The sequence below is a fragment of the Neovison vison genome, chromosome 8, assembly GCF_020171115.1.
Source record: "Neovison vison isolate M4711 chromosome 8, ASM_NN_V1, whole genome shotgun sequence".
NCBI classification, from domain to species: Eukaryota; Metazoa; Chordata; class Mammalia; order Carnivora; family Mustelidae; genus Neogale; species Neogale vison.
The window spans coordinates 131268875-131291706 of record NC_058098.1 but is presented as its reverse complement, the minus strand read 5'-3'; the positions used below and the strand labels follow the sequence as shown (position 1 = coordinate 131291706).

Below are 22832 nucleotides of genomic sequence, written 5' to 3'. Positions count from 1 at the left end.
AAGGTCTGCCTTCGGCTCATGTCCATGATCCCAGGGTCCTGGGTCGAGCCCCACATTAGGCTGTCTATTCAGCAGGGCAGTCTGCTTCTCAGTCTCCTTCTAACCCTCCCTCTGCTCATGTTCTCTCTTGTTAAGTTTCTCTCTCTCTCAAATAAAATCTTTAGAAAAAAAAAAAGGAAGGAATTTTAGATAAAGCTGTTGGTTTACATATTTTTAAAAGATTTTATTTATTTACTTGAAAGAGGGAGAGAGACAGTGAGAGCAGGAGCACAAGTGTGGGGAGTGTGAGAGGGAGAAGCAGACTGCCGGCTGAGCAGGAAACCTGATGTGGGGCTCGATGCCAGTGTCCTGGACACTGGGACGGTGACCTGAGCCGAAGGCAGATTCTTCATGACTGAGCCACCCAGGCATCCAGCAGTTAATTAATATTGCTCTAAGTAACACACATGGTATACAGTCAATAACCTGGCACATAGCGGGTATAGGTAACATTATTTTATACAGTTATATTTTTACCTACCAGCCGCAATATCAGAATGGAATTAGGTCAACTGGAATTCACCACTCAATCTCTCTAAAAAGCCACCAAGTTTGCCAACATTGACAGCAACGTCGTAGGAAACCTCTGAAGAAGAGCAGAGAAAGAGAATTAATTTGACTAATAAAAATAAGCTGTTTCCATTAAAAAAGAAAAAAAAAAGCTGCAACGTTAGAACTAAACCAGCTGAGATTTCCTGCCGTCGCTGATCAGATTTCCCAAGTCTGCTTATAATCATTTGTCTGTAAAGCCCTCTCATTGCGTGTGTCAATAATCCCACTTAATATCCTTATAAACTAAATGTGGAATTAGATACGCAGGCAGCAAATGCTGATGCACTTTAGTTCATACCAGGAGAATGTAAACAGTGCCCATGCACTTGACACCAGCGGCACAAACAAGGGCAGCTGCCTCTCCGTGGGGTGGTCGACGCTGTGTGTTCGGGGACGCGGGATGCGTGATGGACGGGAGTGATCCCTACAGCCTTTGGAGCCGTTCGAAGGGTCTTTCTCGCTCATCTTCTTTCTCGAACGCCAGAGAGAAGGAGGCCGACCTGGGTGGGGGCGGGGGGACGTGATAGGACACGCTAGAGGCTGCTCAGACCTCGGACTTGGCTGTTAATCAAGTTTGAAATGATCGCGGCTAATCGCATGCATCCGCTTTTCTCCAGGCACAATGGGGAAACAGAACAGCAAACTGGCCCCCGAAGTGATGGAGGACCTGGTGAAGAGCACGGAGTTTAACGAGCATGAGCTCAAGCAGTGGTACAAAGGTTTCCTCAAGGACTGTCCGAGCGGGAGGCTGAACCTCGAGGAGTTTCAGCAGCTCTATGTGAAGGTAAGTGGCTTTCAGTCTCCTGTTCTCTTCAGGCCACGAAGCGCTGTCTTCGAGAAACGTCCCACCTCCGAGGAGCCTGTTCGTTTCAGCCTGATGGTTTTCCAACCAAAAGGGAAAATGGGCGTTTTTAAAAAGGCACAGAGATGTGTTTTGTTCCAGGCTTAAGTCGAGCAGGTTCTGAATAAGAAGAGCAAGGGTTCAATGAGAACACTGACTAGAGTTCAGATGCCGGCACTGGGTGCAACCACAGTGGGAATCTCAGAGAAGAGTGTTTGCGGATGCTTAGTGACGCGCTGCTAATTCCACTACTGCTTGGCTTGTTAAAGGTATCTGCGCCTCTCTCCATTACAGAGAAAGTACACGGGACGCTTTTTCACCAGGAAATGGCCTCCTATTTGCAGATAAGAAAAAAACAACCTTAGATTCCCACCACAGCACATTTGGAAGGGGGTGGGAAGGTCTGGTGCCTATCTGGGCATCAAGGTCTTCAACATGCACTCTTAACATTTTGTACTGTGTACAGGTTAATCTTACCCTGGGCATTAGCTAAAACCATTCATTGAAAGTATAATCTCTATTGTTGTGGTATTTTATTTTGGTTCTTCTGAGTTTATCAGTTGGACTGGTTCTAGATTTGGCAAGATCTAAGACATTCCGTTTCGTGTCTGCTTATAGAATGTCAGGCTTGTAGAAGAAGGGCATTGTTTTACTTTGAACTTTTTCTGACTAAAATACCAAATAGTAAATATTACTTTCATCCTTTAAATGTAGCAACTGTCAGGGGCGCCTGGGTGGCTCAGTGGGTTAAGCCTCTGCCTTCGGCTCAGGTCATGATCTTAGGGTCCTGGGATCGAGCCCCTCATCGGGCTCTCTGCTTGGTGGGAAGCCTGCTTCCCCCTCTTTCTCTCTCTGCCTGCCTCTCTGCCTACTTGTGATCTCTCTCTGTCAAATAAATAAATAAAATCTTTTTAAATAAATAAATAAATGTAGCTACCGTCAGTTTGAGGAACATGAACTATCCACCCACCCGCATCTCTGTGCGGGCATGATTGTACCAAGTACTAAGACTGCTTTTCCCCTCCCAAAGTTGAGTGCTTCACCTCGCCTGTGCCCCAGCAGTTCTGTCCTCACACGTGTACAAGCAGCGGCACGTATAAGAAAGCTCACAGCTGCACCGTTCGCAGTAGCAAAGCTGGGAAGCAGCCCAAATGCCCATCAGAGGCTGAGTGGAAAGTGAATTACGATCTATTCACATAGCAAAGCATTGAACTATAGCGTCGCAGAAACATCAAGCCCAAAAAGTAAGTCTTAAAATATTTTAAATTAAACACAAATCAGATTTAAAAATATTTTATAGGATGTAATAAAATTGTACTGGAAAGGAAAGCAAGACTGATGGACACAGGATCCAGACTGATGGCTACGTTCAGTGGAGAGGAGGCGAGGGATGGGAAGGGGGTAGGACCCCATCGTTAGATATAGATTGTATCTCAGTGGTAGCTGTGGTTTTGGGGGTGAGTTTGCAGATGGGAGCTTACTGCATTATTAAAAGCTCAGAAACCCCATAAGGACCACTGATGAGTGTCAGGGACCCAGAATTATGGTTAAGCCAAAGCTGAGCAGCCAAGGGCCCCAAGTACATACAAAACTACCTCCTTAAATGTATGTAGAAAGGTATGCTTAGAGTGGCAGGTATAGTATATACATATATATATATATATAGTATAAGACATAGAGTATATACGTATAGATAATATAAGATCACTTGCCATTTCTAAGACCTAAAACATGAGTTTTTATCACATAGAGCTTTTTCATGTAGAAGTGCTGAGAAATGCTTTTATTATCCAATGGCTATAAATTGCTTTTGCCGACAAGCAGGATGGTATGCATTTTCCCTCTATTGTTCAACCACTCTCTTCAGTTTTCAAAGTCACATCTTCTCACATTTTGTCACCCAGGAGTGAGCCTAGCTTCACCACAGTCTTCACTCTCAGCCCCAAGGAAAGTACAGACAAATGAGATTTGTCAAAGCTACTTTCGTATCACTGCAGGTCATACAAGCTGTCACTCCGTGTTTAAGAAAGCTCTGTGCGCCGCGTTCCCCACGAGTCTTTTAAAATGAGAGAGACTCGCCTTTGGAGAAGTAGTTGACATGCAGGAAATGAGGTATTTCCTTTACGTGCTGGAAGTTCTCAGCACTGGGACAGCACCAGCCTCAAAATGGAGGTGGGGGGCTGTAAACGTTCAAGAGGGTCAGCATCTTGGGGTACAACTGATGTATATATACCAATATCATGTCCCTCCTTCACCTCTTCCGCCCACCCCAGAGTGGATTTTTTTATTCCAAGAAGAGAGTATCTGACTTTCCGGGAGGAGTTTAGATTCTTGACAGCCTCTTAACATCCGTGTTCAAACTCAGCCTGTGTTCCTGTGTTGAATCATCAGAAAGCAGGCAAAACCTTTTTTTTTTTTTTAAGATTTTATTTTTTTATTTATTTGAGAGAGAGAAAGCACCAGCAAAGAGAGGGGCAGAGGCAGAGGGAGAAGGAGACTCCTCACTGAGCAGGGAGCTGGACTCGGGGCTCAATCCCAAAACCCTGAGATCATGACCTGAGCTACCCAGACGCCTCTGAAAACTGGCACAGTCTTCTCCTTCCAGAGTTGTCCAAGGACAGACATGATACAAAGGAGAACCGCAGAGGAAATATGTCACGTATACAGGGAGTAAAGAAAAGACAGCTCTGGTAAGCGAGAAGGAAGAAGCCCAGAGAAAGATGTAGATTATGTAATAAGGCTCAAGAGAAGGGCTGACCAGAAAAGACTGCCTTTAATGCTACTGCAAACTGCAAATATTCAGCTAGGCATCGTCCTTATCCTGGTGAGCAGGCACTTTTCAGTGGCTCCTTCTCTATCAGTGTGGACATGGAGACATTCTAGAATTTAGCCGAGCGAACAAAACTGCCTATGGCCTCTGCCCACCGTCTGTGTCGTCAGCCTGGTGTGTCTACTCTTACCAACCCGACCCACCGCAGGCTCCAGGAGAGACACTTCGCTGCTATAGAACCCTGCTCTTGGGAGGGGTGGGATAAAGAAAGAGACACCTCTGCATGGTCAGGAGCATAAACTGTCAACTGTAGAAGTCTTTGTATCCAAAATAGAAAAGAACCCCTACCTTAGGTCTACGTTTAAAAATGTTTCAAACTGAGGTTCAGAAAAATGAGGCTTAGTGTCACAGAAAGAGCGAAGGTAGGACGCTTAATGAAGATGGGCTTGCCCGCTCTCACCGCAGAACACGGCCCTGCCTTGCAACGGGGGTCCACGGAAGCCCCCCATCAGTCCCCTCCAGCCCCTCCAACACACAGCTGCTGGGGCGAGCTTCGCGGAACACAGGTCTGGGCACAAGCCTTCCTAGTTCAGGTCATTCTTTCGTCCTGTAGACCCTAGTCACCTCATTTCAATCAACGTAAGACCCAGTAGTGATCACAGAGCCTGACACAGCCTGCCACCAGTAAGTGTTTGTTGAATGAATTATAGATAAAATTATATTCTGGCGGGTACCTCCTTCTCAGGGAGCCTCATAGTGGAGACATATAGAAGTGACTGAAGGATGGGTCCTGCCTACCCTCCGGGATCTCACAGGCTAATCGAGAAGGCACAGTTAACCCCCATGGAAGGCACAATGACATAAATGCTTGTTGGTGGGGCAAGAGGAGAAAGAAAGATTCATTTCAAAAGGAAAATTAAATAAGAAGTTAATGAATGCAGTGATGAAAGGCAAACTTCCTTTTCTCTTCGCCTTTTAGAAGATAAAACGTCTATGAGTAGAGAGTTTTTACCTTTTCCAAGCTCAGTATCATGTTTACTTTACAAAAATATATTGGTGGAATTCCATTCAATAAGAAATTTTCTAGGTCTAAAGCTTTGGAAATATAGGTCTGCTCACTAAAACTCTGTTTGTTTGTTTAAAGATATTTATTTATTAGAGAGAGAGAGCATGAACAGGGGCAAATAGGAGAGGGAGAAGGACAAGAAGGCTCCCCACTGAGCGGGGACCTCCCCGCAACGTGGAGCTCAATCCCAGGTCCCCCGGGTCATGAGCGAGCCCAAGGCAGACACTTAACCGACTAAGCCACCGAGATGCCTCTCAACGAAACTCTATTGGCACAGGTACTCAGAGACAAGTATGAAAACAAATAAAAATAAATGATATCATAAAATCTGCAGCGCCTAAACATTTTATGATAAAGATATTTTAATAGAATAAGAAAGATTTTCTAGTTAATAAAGTATCACAACCATATTCTATAAATCTCTATAGAGTTTTAGCATTTTACTCACAAATTATGCTCTTATGCTTAAAAACCAGTATCGGGGCACCTGGGTGGCTCAGATGGTTAAGCGTCTGCTTCAGCTCAGGTCATGATCTTTAGGTCCTGGGATCGAGCCCCATGTTGGGTTCCCAGCTCAGCTGGAAGTCTGCTTCTCCCTCTCCCTCTACTTGTTCTCCCTCTGTCTCTGTCTCGGTAGCTCTCTCAAATGAATTTAAAAAAAAAAAAAATTAAAAAAAAACCAAAAAATTGAAAAAAAATGAAAATAAAAACTAGTGTCAGGAGTAAAGGTATGCTTCCTGAAAGTTAGATGCAAACATATAATAAGTTTAGGATTTTAGGCATGTAATCTTTGTTTTATAGAATATAACATAAAACATTTGCATCTCATTTTGCCCTATTTAAGTTGTGACTTTGATCTAGTGACTTTGCAAATGAAAAGGTCGATCTACATCAATGGCCAATTCAAACTTGAATGTGTCTCAAAATCACTAGGGCTGATTATTTAATTGCCAGATTGCTGGGCCCCTTCCTTAGGGCTGCTGTTTCACTGGGCCGAGGACAGAGCCCCAGCAAATGGATTCCAAGGAAGACCCCACAGATCGTTCTAATGGAGAAAATCCATGAATGGCATTTTGAGAAGTCTAGAGTTTAACCCTGGGCGTATCCTTGAGTAGGCTCCCAGAATTCTGTATACACTGAGATGGTGTGTGAACGTTTGTACCTATGCTCTCTTGGGATAGCTTTAGTCAGGTTTATAAAGTGTTCCCTATGGTGATTTTCCATAAGAAAAGTTAGGAACCACTAAAGATGTTTCTAACCATGGGTGGGCTTAACATTCTAACTCCCAAGACAGCAGAGCCAGTGGGGCTTAGCGGACACCAAGACAAATGAAGAAATATCCCCTTTTAAACTACACTTTCAAATAAACTTCTCTGGCAGGAAATAAGAATGATAATTTCTTCCCTGCACCCTGTTAAACTTGTTTCCAGTTTGCAAGAGATGTTTTCCTGATGTGGGGCCATTAATTAAATTGTGTTTTGTCCAGAGCCCCATGAAAATGAAAATGGGAAGGCCCCAGTGGGATAAAATGCAATCCCGGTTCGCCATCCACTCTCCTGAGCACAGCTGTGGGCCGGGTTCTCAGGAGGCCCCGAGCCAGTCGAGAATGTCAGGGTTCCTTTCCTTGGCCCACTGTGGTCCGGTCTGCCGTCAAGCAGCCAGCGGTCAAGTGCAGGCTCACAATGTCCATATACCTGCACCTGTGCTGAGGCCCACAAAAGACAAGGAAGGGCCTCTGGGTCCTCAGAGGGCTGGAGGGGAAGGTTATATTGAAGCTGATCCTCAAAGGAAGTGTGATTTGGACATAAGGAGCTGTGGCTTATGTCTGGGCTCTCAAAAGTGTCACTGACTAGAATCCCAAAGGTGGGAAGAAAAAATAACTATTGTGTTTGAGAGCCGCTTCTTACGGCCTTGGCAGGAGGCCCACAGACTGAGCGTATTAGGCTGAAACAAAACATAACAAAATGAAACAAACAAGGACCCCGTGGCCATCCGGCTGAGAGAAGGTGAAAACCACCTGTGGAAGAAAAAGCTTGTACACAGCGGGCTCCGAGCACAGTCCTCCTTTCTTGTTTCTCCCTCCCTCGATCCCTCTCTACTCTCCTTTGTCTAAGTCCCTTACCTTTGTTGACTCTCTCACTGGTTCTCTCTGACGGTTCGCTCACTTGGCTCTCACCTCGACCTACCGTGGAGGGAGACTGTGGAGTAGAGTTCCCTCACTTCAGGGCTTAGCGGCTGGAAAGTCAGGAGACTTGCCCAAGGCCCCGGAGAGACCAGCACAAATGAGGACTGTCACCACCGTGCAAGCAGCATTCTCTCCACCTTGCTGTGCGTCCTGTGTCCTCTTGGCTACATTTAGGAGCAAGCATCTGGAAGCTTCTCTAGTCTACTTTATTGCGAAGCAGAATGCCTCCAGTGCTCCCTTGTCACTCCATCCTAGTCATGCTTCCGGGACCAGCTCAGAAGCTTCTCCCAGGAGAGCTGTCCTTGATCTCTCCATTCTCAAAGCAGGAACAGTCTCTTCCTCCTCTGCAGTCCAGTGACTTCGGTCTCCCCGCCTCCTTCTACAAGGATATTATGTCTTTACAACACAATTATGCAAGCTTTTCTCACCCTGTCACTAGTTAGAGCCCTTCTCCACTCCCCAGAGCCTACACTGCTCGTGTGTTTTGCCTGAGTGCGCATAAATCCGGTGGGTTTCACCGGAAGGCAGAATGTGTACCTGCCGCTTCCGCATACTAGCCGTGTGACCTTGGGGAAGCCCTGTGCTTAAGTATTTGTTAAATAAATCAACAAACCACTCTACCTCTCAGCTTCCTAATCTGTCCAACGGGGAAACTCTAGTGAGCCAGAAATAGCGAGTCATCTTGCCCAGGAAAGGCTCATTAGTGGCTTGACCTTCGGCACCTGGGCACGGGAGCGCTTCCAGATGCCAGCCTACCCCGAGACGGCTACCATGGCTTCTCAACACCGGATTCCAATCAATTTTGAAAATAAAACTCTTGGCTCAAAACAGATTTTTGGATGATCAGTTTTCAGGGATTCAGACTCTGCTCGTTCCTAAGAAGTAATGAGGAGTAGACCTTATTAAAAATTTGTTAGGCAGAACTATATACAGAAACATCTTAATTCCCTCGGGAAACAGATATTACATAAGACACAAAATGTCATCCAGATTGGGCTGGTGGGGACGTTGCAATTTTTAGTGAGAACCTGGGAATTCATTTCCATTTGGAATGTTTGCCAACATGATCGAGGGTGCACTTCAACTTGAATTAATGTGCAAAACAAGAGCTAAGGGCTGAAATCTCGAGGAAGAGATGACAATGAAGTTATAGTTCTGGGAAAACAAAGTCTCCTGGGAGGCTCCGAAGGCATTTTATTATGGCGAGATTGTCTCAGGGAATAGCTAGCTACCGGCACGTCTTGCATTAGAGCATTTATCCCAGAGGGGTGGCAATGATAACCTTCTCCTGCCTCACTGGGTGTGAAGTTATTTTGGATGGCTTCCACACCTTGGGATTTTGCTTTCCGGTGATAGGGCAGGTGTCAGTTCGAGAGATATCAATGGTCATTGCGGCCATGATATCCGAAGGAATGCTCTTAGATGATACCTCAACTCCTCTGCCCTCAGGATAAGGTCGGAAAGAGCGCTTTCAAAGTCTCTCAGTCCGCCCACCCCCAACTCCCCCCATTTTACACAGGAGGAAACCAAAGCCCTTGGGAGTCAGGGGGCAGTCCAAGGCTGAGCTGCTTCTTCATTGCTTCACACGCCCGAAAGGATGTGTCTCAACTCCAGCCCGATTATAGCAGTTTCAAGCCAGAAGGACATACTCTCCCTTTAGCTATTCCCTGCAGCTAATTGTTAAAGGACAATCCGTTTCTCATTGGAAATAGAGCCAAAGAGGCAGAAATAGCCCATTTTTATTACAGAATTGGACTTGAAGACACAAAATCTGTCTGGACCTCTCATTATAAAAGCTGCATTACAGTACTGGATTTTTCTGACCTTTGAGAGGACCACGGGGGTTTGGATCTGGTACCATTGACTCACCTTGGTGGGAATCATTTCCTCCCTCCTTCCGTTCGGCCCACAGAGCACTTGCTGGAAGCATGCTCTCTGTCATTGATTATTCGTTCTCCTGGCTTCACTGGGAATGGGTCTTGAACCGCAGATGTTTCCTTCTGAGGGTAGTTACGGAGCTTGGGGTTCCATCCTTGTGACCTCCTGATGTTGCTGTCCTGTCACCTGTCCTGAGCTCTAAGTCACTTCTCCCCTCTCAGTTGAAATGCAGTCCAAATGGGGGAGACATTGGGGGGTGGGGAGTCAGGAGCAAAATAGGGCTAAATCCAACTACAAAATGTCCAAGGGCCTCCTTAGGTCCAGTGGAGGAGAATCCCTCTGTAGATGGTAATTCAGAGAAGCTGTTAGAAGTCAACCATCTTCAACAATCACTTTGAGCAATATCTATAACAAATCTGTAACCAAGAGCCAATGGGGGATGAAGAATTCAAGCCAGACTGCCTCCCTCATTTAAAGGGCTAACAGCCTACTCGAACAGTCCATGTAGAGAGCCAAAAGACCACAGAGAAAAATGGCATTTGCGCCAAAGCTGGTGCAGGTACTCCAGCCTAGCAAATGTCTGTGTAAATATCTTCACTGAAGATTTCAAGATACCTTGAAATGCAGATAGGATCTGTGGCTTTGAGGATTTCCTTAAGAGGAGGGACAACCCAAGCAAGGGCATGGGGGCAGGGAGACCGGTGGGTGGTGAGGGGGAATAGCCAGCCGCTGTTGTCGAGTGACTGCCCAGGTATCAGGGGACAAGTGAGGTTGCAGATGTGAGTGGGGGCTCAATCACAGAGGCCATCAGGTGCCAGAAAAGCCCTAAAGTTCTGAATCTTGGGGACCAGGTGAACAGGTGCTTTCCTACCAAGAGGTGTTGGACGACCGCAGACGTTCTGATGACATGGCATTGTCTGCTTCTTAAGACACCGTAACGAAGGTCTCGGGCATGAGCCGTTAACTTTCATTTCCCTCGTAAGCATTCTCGGTGACTCAGTGAGGGAAGCTGCAGGAGCTTGCCGCGTGCCCTCCCGTGAATGGCTTAGGAAAGGTTGGCTGAGTTATTCATTGACTACTGTCTGTACCTTGCGTGTGCAGCACAGGACTAAAGACAGAGAGAACCAACAGGTAGTACACCCACGCAAGTCCCCCGCCGTCTAGGGAGAGAGATGCCTCGCAAGCAGACAAACGCAGAGAGCTAAGTGAGGATGTGGGTCCTTCAGAGCTTTGGGAGCTCAGGGGAGGGGAAGGAAGGCGGAGGGTCCGGCAAGGCTTCCCAGGCAGCGGGGCAAGGGGCTGTGATCCTGGGGTGAACTTAGACAAAATGAACACACTCCCTCCACAGGGCAGGTGGTAAGCAGGAGGTGGACAGGGCCCAGATCTCGGAGTGATTGGGACCCTGTTCAGGGCATTATGGAATTGTCCTTCACATCGCCTGTGGCTGCCCAGGCTGCCACCCCACCTGTTCTTTTCAGTGGCAGAGGCTCACCCGAGCCCACAGGTCTACTCCAGTTCTCATCCTGGTCCCGGCCCCAGCAGAACGGCGGGCTGGGAGCCCTCCACTCCCTTGGGGAGCTGGACTTCCCTGGGCCTTTTTTCTGTTATGGTGAGGAGCTGGTGCTGACTTGCTGAGAAGAAGGTGAATTCATTAAATCTCTTGGGGTGACAACAATGACATGGGGTGTTCCACGAAGCCTCTGGCTCTGGCTATGACAAGCAGCACCCATTCCATCAGGCCCCCTGCCCATCTCCTCTGTAGCTGAAATTCCTTCTCTCTCCGCTAAAAAGCAAACTCAACATGTTTGGGCTTGAAATTATAGACAAGCTAGGTTGTCTTATCAGGGTGACTTACATTGTTTTCAGGGAAAATGGAAGATGTATTTTTGTGATTATATATTACACTAAATGACCAAAGGATGAGGGTCAGATCAGGCATGTTATCATTTTAGGCTTGGATCCCTCTATCAGAGACCCAGAGGGTGGCTTAGAATTGTGTGAGGTGTTTGAAAAGGCAGCTTCTTTTGTGGGAAGGCCAGCCCTGGAACCTGACAAAGCATTTTTGGGAGGGGGGCTTTGACACCTCTGAGGTGTCAGAGCTGCGAATTCTTGCCCAGGGCCCTCCACTTCCCTCCACTTCCTTCCACTTCCTTCCACTTCCCGTGTCTTTAGCTTCCAGAGCCATCGAATGATTCTCTGTATGTACCTTGCAAGGGCTTGATATTAAAGGTGCTCAGTGAACGCTCAAGGTCACTCTTATTATTACTGGAGCCTTGAGGACTGGTGACAGGAGCCCAGAGGTGAGGACTCTGGCCTCAATGTGTGCTTGTGCAGGAGAAATCTTTCATGGTCTGTTTGGCTCTGTGTGGCCTCAAGTGGCCATCTGCTCCAGGGGACTGTTCCTCCCTTTGGAGAGGCCCGCCTTGGCTTATAGTCATGAGAACCAGTCTTGGCCACATTTCCCTGCAAGCCCCCCAGGCTGGCCCAGCCGCCACTGCTCCTGTGTGGGAGGAGGGGAAGAGAGGAAAAGAAGAGCCTGCTCCAGGCACAGGTGCAGGAGGGAATGCTCCCAGCAGCGGGCTCACGGCTCACGGCTCACGGCTCACGGCTCACTGCAGAGAGGAGAGGCTCCCCTCCTCCCCCTTGCACTTCTCTGCAGCAGACATTAACAGTTCAGAGCAGTTACATTAACTCCAGAGAAAGGCTGTGGGAGAACAGGACTTCATCTGTACAAGGCGCTCAGGCAGGGTCCCTGGGGCAGGCACGCAGGCCCCACCGAGGGCTGACCCAGAGGGACGGGATCCCATTTGAGGCAAAACATCCCCACGCTAGATATTGAGGCAGGAGGTGGGGATGGTTTCTGCTATCCTATGCGATCAAGTTTACTGTCTGTGCCAGGGGGCTGTCTCTCCCTCTCACACACACACAGTTATCCGGCCAGTCAGGGTGGGGCCCCTGGTTGGCTTTACAACATTGAACACCATAGAAACTAGGCACACCTAAGGTCCTTTCTAGAATAAATCAAAGGATGGCAAGATGCAGAGATGAATAATAAATAGGTAATAATAGCCCGCATTAATTGAATGCTTATTGAGTGTCAGGCCCTGTTCCAAGCACAGCATTCTGCATATATTATTCATTTGTTCCTCACAAGGGTGTATGAGGAAGGTATCATTATTTCCTCCATTTTACAAATGAGGCAACTGAGGCACAAAGCGGTTAATAACTTCCCCAAGGTCATAAACACCAATGCAGGCGGTTGGACCTGACTGCCGGTGGTCTTTCCTAGGTAGGTGGGTCCTGGATGGAAATCTCAGGGGGTCCGAGCCCTGCTCATAAGGATGGTCTCTGTGGTTTATCTAACCATAGTCTTTAATTAAAAACACCCAAGAGGGGGCGCCTGGGTGGCTCAGTGGGTTAAAGTTTTTGCCTTCGGATCGGGTCATGGTCTCAGGGTCCTGGGATCGAGCCCCGCATCGGGCTCTCTGCTCAGCGGGGAGCCTGCTTTCCCCTCTCTCTCTCTGCCTGCCTCTCTGCTTACTTGTGATCTGTCAAATAAATAAATAAAATCTTTAAAAAAAAAAAAAAAACACCCAATAGACGACCAGTGTGGTTCTAGATGACTTATGATTGGAACGTGGCAGTGGGAAGGAGCGGGAGGTGTGGGAACGTGGCAGGGCGAAGGAGCCGGAGGTGTGGCCTCAGAGCCAATTCCGTGTCCCCGCCCCTCTGCTGCACTGGGCAGTGGGCAATCCTTCATGCTCCCAAGTCCACAGTTTCCCATCAGCAAACAGAAAACCTGCCTTTCCTGCCCCTCAGCGTACACATGTGGGCCAAAGAGACAGAGTCTGACAGCACGAGAGCTCCTTGCTGGCTGTGCTGGAGTTGGGTCAGTGGAAAACCCAGTGGGTTGACTGTCTCCATGAGGTTGGAGAAGCCCACCCACCACGAGGAATTGCAGCATCCTTCTTAAGGACATTTAATGTCCACACATTATGGGATCATGCCCATAAGGGCTGGCACTGACCCAAGGAGACACGAAGGGGGGGCTTGATTAATTGAGGTGTCAGACACAGTTGGTTACCTACCCGGCGGCCATCTCCCTCTCCCCTTGCCTTCTTCTCTGGTTGTGGCCAAGCTCCCACTGCAGAAGCGAATGACCCACAGACACACTTTCCTGGTCTGCTTTGCATCTAGGATGTGGGCATGTTAACCAATCCTAGTTGAAAGGGATCTGAGGAAAGATCTGCTGGCGGGGACGGGGAGGGTTGGGGGAAAGGTTTTCTTCTCACTCAAAGAAAGGCTGGCATGCTGATATTTGTGGTGTCTGTGTATGACCCCGGAACAGCTATCGTGGTGAGAGATGTCACTTCCAAGCTGAACGTGGACAGAAAGAAGTTGGACGCTTCGTGATACCCCAGATCTGTTGGGTCAGTCCCGAAACTGTATCTGGACCATCTGTTGGGTGGGATCATTTACCTTTTATGGTTTAGGCCACCTTTAGTTGGCCTTTCTTTCTCATAGGAGAAAGTACCCTTAATACAAAGTAGAATGGGAATGAGAGGCAGAAATCCCAGTCGTCGTCGGGATGCTGCTGCCGACAAGCTGTGTGATTCTGGGCCAGTTAATAACCTCTCTGAGTCATAGAATCTCAGTTTATTGAAAACCCTGGTAATTCCTGCCCTAGCTCCCTCAGAACATGTGTGGGACCACATGAAACATTTTTTTGGACTCCCACCAGCTGCTTTGTTCTGGAGATCTAGAAATGAATAAAATACAGCACAAAGGCAGATATGGGAATGTACTCTGTGTTCGACAGACAGAAGGTCAACATGGCTGAGCAGAAGAGATTGAGGAGCTGAGAGGTAGAAGGTGAGAGGCAGGCACAGCCTCAGTTTCTTCCTCTGTAAAATGAGGGAGAGAACCACATGACCTCTTAAGTTCACATCTAATGCCAGGATTCTAGAAGTCAAGTGGGGCTGTTTCTGTTAGATCTCTGCTGAACATGAATGTCCCTGTACCGTAGGTCACTTGGTATCATAGCAGTTTCCCTGTCCTACAACCCATAGGGACAGAGACTGTATCTTACCCATCTCTGTATCCCCAGCACTCAGTAACAAAAATCAGTTGGTTGATAGAACAAATTAATAAGTACGTAAAGGAATTTCCCTTATAGATTAACCAAAATGCGATTTGAAGAATAAATGAAAAGAGTAAAACATTTTATAGTGTGTTATCCAGAATAATAAACCACAGAGGGTCATAATGAACCATTTTGATATAGGAAGTTTAAATAAGCCGAATGGAACCTAACAGGATCGCAACGCATCCATTCTCAGACTCAAGCGGTTAGCTGATTTTCTTACGAAGATGCGAGGCACTTGCCAGCGAAACAGAGCAGCCAATGAACTTCCTTAAATGTTATTTTCCCAAAGAGGAAATGAAAGGCTAAAATGTAAAACTAGAGACGTCTAGTATCAAAAAGCTAGCTGATGACTTGGAAATTAGGCTGCTTACGTTGGAGTTTGTAGTGAGATTGATTGTCAGAGAAAAGTGTGAAAACTGAAAGAGTTTTAGGAAAAATGCAAGGGAGATCATAAAAGACATAGATGGTCTCTGAACATAAATAGCCGTGTGCTTTCTAAGTAAATCTCACTGCATAGTCAAGGTAGGACTTATCTTTATCTGTATTCTTTTAAAAAAGATTGCGACATGCCTACCAGGAGGACAATGAATGATGACATCTTGTTAGAGCTAATATATTGTGGCTTTATGGCTTGGCCTCAGTCAAATCTCTTGCAGACTCAGAAGTCGGTGCCTGGAGACATCTTTCAAGATGACACAGCTGGGTTGCCAGGGTAACTTGCTGGTTGAGGATCTAGCCAGCATTGGGAGAGCTTACATAAGACAAAACCAGCGGATGTCCTGGAGCTAAGGGATGACAGGAGTTGGGACCATTGTCCATTTAGCTTTCAGGATGATGACAAGGTGGGGACTTTAGAAGTTGCATTAGCCACCTGAATCAGCTACCTGAATGGAAAAGTCTTAGTGTCCAGACTGATGAGGAATGCCTTGGGTAACTGAGGATCCTGGTTGATAGAGAATTAATATGATATATATCAAGCAAGGATGACTTTTCACAAGAATCAGTCTCACCATTTCCTTATAAGGTTTCAAAGATATTGAAGATGCCCTATTACTTTGTGTTAGAGACACATGTTAATACGCATTTATTGTTCAAATGGATGAATGACTTCCTTGAAGGACCAAAACTCAATTGAATTAAAAACTGTCAAGAGGAGAAAATGAAGATCCTGCTGAGTGCGTATGTGTGAGAGAAATTTTATATGTATACACAAAAACACACATACATATTCAATTCATTTACAGACTCATGTGGTTTCAACATGACTGAAGATTGTTTTTCTCTCACAGAAAGTCTAAGCTAGCCTAGCGGCGCTGCTCTACAAGCCACCCAGAACTCATTCCCTTTTCTACTGGTTTCCTTTCCTAGGCTGTTTCTCTGATTCACATGACCCCAAGGGACTCCTCACAGTGTCACCTTCTAGGTAGTGGGAAGGACAAGCTAGAATAGATGGGGGAATATGCCCTCCTCTTAAGGGCAAGACCCACAAATTACACACATCACCTCAGCCGTATTCAGAACTTAGTTTCATGGCCACACCCAGCTGCAAGGGACACTGGGAAAGGAGCCTCAGTTTTGGATGACCCTGTGCCTAGCTAAGAAGTCAATTACCCTAGAAGGAGAAAAGACTAGATGGGGGACAGGTAGCAATCTCTGCATAGAAGGTACATTCCTGGAAGGCTTCTGTCCACCAGTAGCCTCTCTTCTAAAGGTCAGGTGCGAGATGGACAGCAGGATTGGCATTTGAGCTTCTTTGTGGATGAGACTTGAGGCCAGGACAAGCAGAAATGGGCTCACTCTGTGTGTGCTTCTTCTTTGCCAAGAGTAGATGGTGCCAAGATACTGTTCTGCAGCCTGAGCTGGGCCTGACAACCTCCCCAGGGCTTCGATCTGTTTGATACAGTGGGGCCCGATGGAAGCTTCATCCAAATAGAGAGTTAAATTGGAGCCGTAAAGTTCCCAACAATTGGTCACAACTGGGGTTTGTTTTTTAAACATGAGAATCTGTTGTCTATAATTTGCTAATATAAGAATGCCCTGTGCCTCTGCTTTCTTCTCACACCTGGTGCTCGAATCTTGACCCTCACTGGGGTGCCTCTGCGGGGTGCACGCTGGACTAGTGGAACGTGTTTAAAGGCTTGCATTGCTCTCCTGGTATCTTTTTGACAGTAGAGGCTTTTATTTGCCCACATGACTTGAACATCATGTGAAAAGCAGGTCTGTGGTGGCATTTGGCAAATGTAATGTCACATAAGGGACAAATACCTAACAATGGGTGAGAGAAGCTAAGACATAGGACTTGTAGTCATGCTTGTAGTAAGATTTACCAGTGCAGAATATCTGCTTGGTCTTTGTATTTCATCCATCCATCCACCCTTCCATCCATCCATCCACCCTTCCTTCCATCCATCCACCCATCCACCCATCCATCCGTCCATTCATCTATCCATCCATTTATTCATTAAACTTATGGGACATCTCCTCTACAACACTCTCAAATTAAGAGCCGGGGTCACTGAAATGAACCAACAGTGGCTACTGTACTCAGGCGGCTCAGCTGACGGGGGAGCCTGTCAAGGAAATTGGCAATGGTAATACAAGGAGGTAAATGTTGTGCTAGATGCATTGGAAAATGGGTAGTTCTGGGCAGAGGATCTAGGGGAACTTCCCAGAAGAAATCATTCTTGAGTTCCATCTTAACATAATGAGCCAGTGGCAATGAAAAGATGGAGTTCCCAACAGCAGCAAACATTCGCAATCCTTTTTTTTTTTTTTTTTTTCCTGGGATTCTTTTCCTGGTCCTAGTCTATAAAATCATCTTACAGGTCAAGATCCTAGCTACTTCTCAGCCACACTAAAAATACATCCATAATCTAATGGAAACAAGCACATTGGCAAAACTTTCCTCTTCCTGCCCATTAGACAGCCCTTTATCAGAACAGGCCTGTCGAGGACCGAGAACATGACATTGGATTGCAACGTGTCAGTGATATGGGGCTGGAAGCATCTGATGACAGGGCCTTGGCTCTCTGTCTCTACTGTGGGTTTCCAAGGAATCTTCCTCTGAACTCTCGCCAGGCCAGGCCCACAGCTCAAGGCCCTGAACCGTGCTTGCTTTGATCCGGTGGTGCCAGGTTTGGCCACTTTTCCCAGGGAATATGAAAATCTTTGTTCCATAAAACAAGTGGTTGTGACATTTTTCTGATCCTGATGGCAATTTTCAGAAAGACAAAGGAAAGGGAGCTAATATTCACTGAGTTCCTGCTGTGTGTCCTGTAGATGCTACAACAGAAACAGAGGCTATAGGACCCTCTGGAAGCGATTTTGAGTAGTAACAATAGGAAGATCAATAATAATAGCAAACACTTCTGGGTGCTCACTAAGCGTCAGGCACTATTCCGTGTATGTTGTGTGTATTGATCCTTTTAATTCACACAGCAGCCTTTTGCACTGGGTACCATTACTGTCTCCATTTTACAGATGAGACAACTGAACACGAAGAATAGTAACAAGTCTAAGGTCGCTCACTGATGAATGGCCGAGCTATGTATTGGCTTTAATTTTGGATCTCCCAGTTCTGACCTTTACTGTGTGATCTTGAACAGATTATATAAACTTCAGTTTCTTCCTTGATGCCATTGAGATAGCAGTATCTCACACACAGTTCAAGTGCAAGGATTCCAACTATGTTGAGAGCCCACGCGTGCACAGAGGTAAAATGAGGGGTGATCACGTCATATAAAAAATATGCTTTTATGCTCTCGTATGGCTGCTTTGGGGCAGGCTTCCTCTAGGAAGTGAGCTTTGAGCTCAACCAAAATGTAGACTTTTTACCATCTAGGATGAGGTTTGGAGAATAATTCTGAGGAGGACAGTGGTGGCTCCAAGCGTGAAATGAGCCAACTCCGTTTTCCTGTGCCTTATTCTCTGCGCCATATTTCCCTACCCTGTGCTGTCCTCCACCACCCGTGGCCTTCCCTCACCCAAAGGTTTCTAATTAACTTATTGATACTAATGTACCAGTGACTGATTAGACTTAATATGTACACCATGCTAAGGGATTCACAGTTTCTCAGAAAAGCCAAGGTAATAAAGGTGAGATTTCAAGGCCTGTGGAGGGAACCTTTTCTGGTGCTAAAATTCACATCACCTCCTATGGGTAGACAATGCAGGGCAAGACTTTGCCAGTCATGAAGGGTGAGGATTGGACAAACCATGTTCTTCATTCCAGGTGGATGTGTGAATGTGTTTCAAGGGCATGGGAGGAATGGGTGTGTTTGAAAGTTTTTGCCTTCCTTGACTTTGGCTCCTTCAGCAAAATAATCTCCTTGCAATGTAGTCCTTTGCTGGAAGGAAGCTCTCATTCGGCAAATGTAATGTCACATAAGGGACAAACACTTATGTTTAGGAGGGAAGCAGGGCATGGCTCCAGAGTGTGCCTGACACCGGGTAATCCCTGTGGCTTGTGAGGGGGTACTGACCAGCAAGGAAATCCCATTCCAGAATGATTCTGCAGTTTAAAAGCCCCCTTTCCTGTCCATGAACCTCTCATCAGTCCTTCATCAGAGACCCCTGGGGTTGGGGTAAGGATGAATGTAAAAAATCCAAGTAGACAGTCAACCCTACAAACCTTACCGAATAGATCACCCCAGATATGACAGAGATGAGTTGGCTACAAGGCCATCTCCAGAAGAGGCCAGGGAAGGTGGAAGAATCTAAGAGCCATTCCTAACCCCAGGAGTATGAATTCTTGATTTCCACATGCCTGAGGGGGCCCACCCCTCCCCAAGTAGGCACCATCTCTACTTGAAAAAGTTCCAGGATAACTCTGAAATGCATCCCCAGGTACCATTGGGCTTTAGCATGATGCTAAATGGGGGCTGATGATTCTGGAGGACAGTAGTCATTTCATTTCCCAGAGAGTAGATTTGCCTATTCTACATCCATTCATTCACTCAACAAAGAGTTCCCAAGCCCATCATGAAGCCAGACCCAGGCTCAGTTCTCAGTGCTGAGGGACACAGCCACATAAGACACATAATCTTGCCTCGAGTGATCACAGTCCCATGATGCCATTTCTTCTCCCACACCCTGTCTTCCCACTTCCTTCCCTTTACTCCCTAGGCTCCCCCAAGTCCAATACCCTCATAGTTCCATCTGCCTCTCTCTTCTTTTACCTTTGGGAGCTTATATTGCATAGTGCATCACCCTTCCCCCATAATCCATGTGCTCTTCCGATGGCCAAGAAGGCCAACCTAAGTAGAACAAGAAAGAACATGGCTATGTGCAAGTTGCACGAGCGACCTCTCGAATCTTCAACAGGGGGTTACTAGTGAGTGCACAGAAAACATCAAGTGAGGTAGAAAATAGGGATCACATGAAAGAGTGAATGAAATGGGTTGACAAGTAAAGTAAAATTCTTGGAAAACATTTGATGAATTATACACATGTCTACATTCCTAATCCAAATGGTGACCACAGGCAGGATAGCCAACAAGCAGCCAACAAGCTAAGGGAGCTGTGAGCTAGACGTTAGCAGAGGGGGGTTCTAGTTCCAGCCCCACCACTGACACCTTGAGCCTTGAGACACTTCTGTTCTCTCACCACGAAACACATCAGGACTAAACTATTTTTAAGGACCCTTCTTCCTGGGGTAGTCACCCCAATGTTTCCCTCATGGTAAGCACTCTTCACTCACAGTAGCCCCCAGGCTTCTTTTCCCAGAAGTAAGACCCTATGCAGGAGGGTGCTCACTTTTCCCCTGACTTGGACACAGCTCCTTGTCCACAGTTCATTCACTCACCTTCTCACTTTCCATCCCGTTGCCCAGAAGCAAAGGATACACGTCTCCCTGACCAGTTCATTCATTCATTTGTTTCATAAAAATGTAAGTAGCTCCTAACATTTAAATGACTTTCAGGGTCATCAAGACCTAGAAATCAGATAAGATCTTACCCCCAAAGAACTCCCAGTCTAAGGGGCAGGACACAAATGGTTAATGCCACAAGGGAAAATATGCTTAGCTCTCTTCAAAAGATAAGTCACAAAACGTTAGGGAAATGACATGGGAGGTGGGAAACAGGCATGGGGAGGGGCTATCAGAAGAGACTTCCAGAAGAGGTCGAATTAGAACTGGTCTCTAAATTGGGGTGGGATTTCCCAGGAGTGCTGGGGAGGGCACGACACCGGGAGAGCCTTTCCTATGGGCAAAGCCCCTTGGGGTGTAGCTGAGTGCTGGAGAAGACTCAATGGTCTCCATCTCCACCTCCGCTATTGAGGCAGCGTGAGAGGGGGATTGAAGCTGCAACTTCCTGTTGTCAGACTTCCAGTTGGGGGAAACATTGGCTTAACGACGTTCTGCAAATTGCATATTCACAATGAATCCCGTTGGCAGATCTTCACAGCCCTGAGCACCAGAGATGCCTCTGACAGCATAATTACCCCTCACTGTAAGTTTTGCCAGTTGTCATTTTCCCAAGAGCTTCACTTAACAGTAGGCAAGGAAGCCAGCCTGATGGGCTCCACACGGCACTTCCTTTGGTTTTCTCGTCCTTTCTCCCTTTGCCTCCAAACCCATGTGAGGGTGTCCCTGCCTCATTCACTTAGCTTTGGCCAGCACCAAAATGGCATCCATCCTTCAGAATCAGGTCCATGGCATTTTGCCTTTTTAGAAGGACTCACTAACAAGATGATTTCTGGGCCCCTAAACGTGATGGGGGGGCTATTACAACAGACCACCCATAGAAAAATGCAAACCTGTGTGTTGGGGAAACAGGGTCTTTGGGGTCAGAAAGAACTGGCTTCTGATTCTGAGTGAGCCTCTATAAAATGGGAGTGATCTTCCAGAGGAGCTGGATAGGATGAAAATGCCTGGCATAGTGCCTACCTTTAGGAAGTTACCAGTAGATCTCAGTTTCCTCTTTTCATAGCAAAGGTTTTGTCTGATTTATACATTAATGATTCCATATCCAATTTACCTTCCTTAAGTACAGCTCCCACAATAGCCTATCTCCTCAAAACCCTCCTGGATCCATGTTACCTCATTGAATGAAAAAGGCCAGTTGCAAAACACTTTAGAGAGAGACATAGAGCATGATCCCACTTTTGCAAAATATACATACCTGTCTCACCACACCCCTCCTTTTTCATAGTGTTTAACTTCTAGAAGTTCTGATGAGAGGGGGCCCTTCACTCCTTACTTTATATACTTCTTAATTGCTTGAACTTTTCATTACATACATGTATGAATTTCATTCTTAAACTAACCTTAGAAGCAATAATAAAAGCTCTTCTATGGGTCTCTTTGCCTACTGGAAAAAGAATGAGTTCCATTTCCTCACGCTGGACCTATGTCACTTCCTTGGCTACCAATAACCAGAAATCCAATAAGCAGTGGCTTAAGTAGCAAGAGTTTCTTTTTCTCATATATTAAAAAAAAAAAAAAAAAAGAAGTTTGAAGGGCCACCTCAGTGGCTTAGTCGGTTGAGTGTCCAACTCTTGATCTCAGCTTCGGTCTTGATCTCGGGGTCATGAGTTCGAGCCTCACTCTGAGCTCCATGTTGGGCGTGGAGCCTACTTTAAAAACAACAACAACAACAACAAAATTTAAAAAAAAAAAAATTGGAGATGGATGGAGATGGAGTTTGGAAACTTAAAAACTTAAAAAAAGAAAAAACCTTAAAAACTTAAAAAAAAGTTTGGAGATGGACATGTGTTTGGTAGTAGATCATGACTTCTGAACATCCCTGGGACTCTCCTGGCCTTACCTTCAAGGATGCAAGCTGGTTGTTTCCATCCTGGGCTCCATGTCACTGCCAGAGTCTGCCAGGGAAGGAGTCAGGGGGCTAACAGCGATAATCCCTTTCTACCAGGAAAAAAAAAACATCTCCAAAAAGTGCTTCCATCCCAGTCACCTTCACCAGACTTAACTCTTCGGTCGCTTTGGCCTAAACTATATTACTTGCCAAAAAAAAAAGAAAAAAAAAAAAAAAAGCAAAGAATAGGATTACTATTATTAGTTTTAGTCCAATCATTACATTTTGCCTCAGGCTGGGAACACTGATGCCTTGAACAAAAGCCAAGTGAAAAATCAGGGAAGGGACAGTAAGCAGGTGACAGACCACCTGCCACAGGGCCCCATAGCCTCACCGCTCCAGTCCACACGCTAACTAACACGGGCCGCCTGCAGCCGCCACACACTCTCCCGTAAGCCACCTTTAGCCCGGTACTCACGCTGTTCCCTAGGCCCAGGACGTGCTCCGCTGGGAGGTCGTGGCAAAGGGAACAAGGCGCACACATACTGCGAACATCTTCCAGAGCACAGCCCAGCAAGCCTCACACTGTCACTCGACTCCA

The 22832-nt window shown here is 46.5% G+C and overlaps 1 protein-coding gene across 1 annotated transcript in view; it reads left to right on the top strand.

Moving 5' to 3' along the window:
* Nucleotides 1-22832, top strand: part of VSNL1 (visinin like 1) — a 99937-nt gene that overhangs the window by 40925 nt on the left and 36180 nt on the right. Inside the window, exon 2 of the mRNA XM_044262046.1 lies at nt 1209-1375. Coding sequence (XP_044117981.1) covers nt 1214-1375 — 162 coding nt within the window. The 5' untranslated portion in view covers nt 1209-1213. The remainder of the gene's footprint in view (nt 1-1208; nt 1376-22832) is intronic.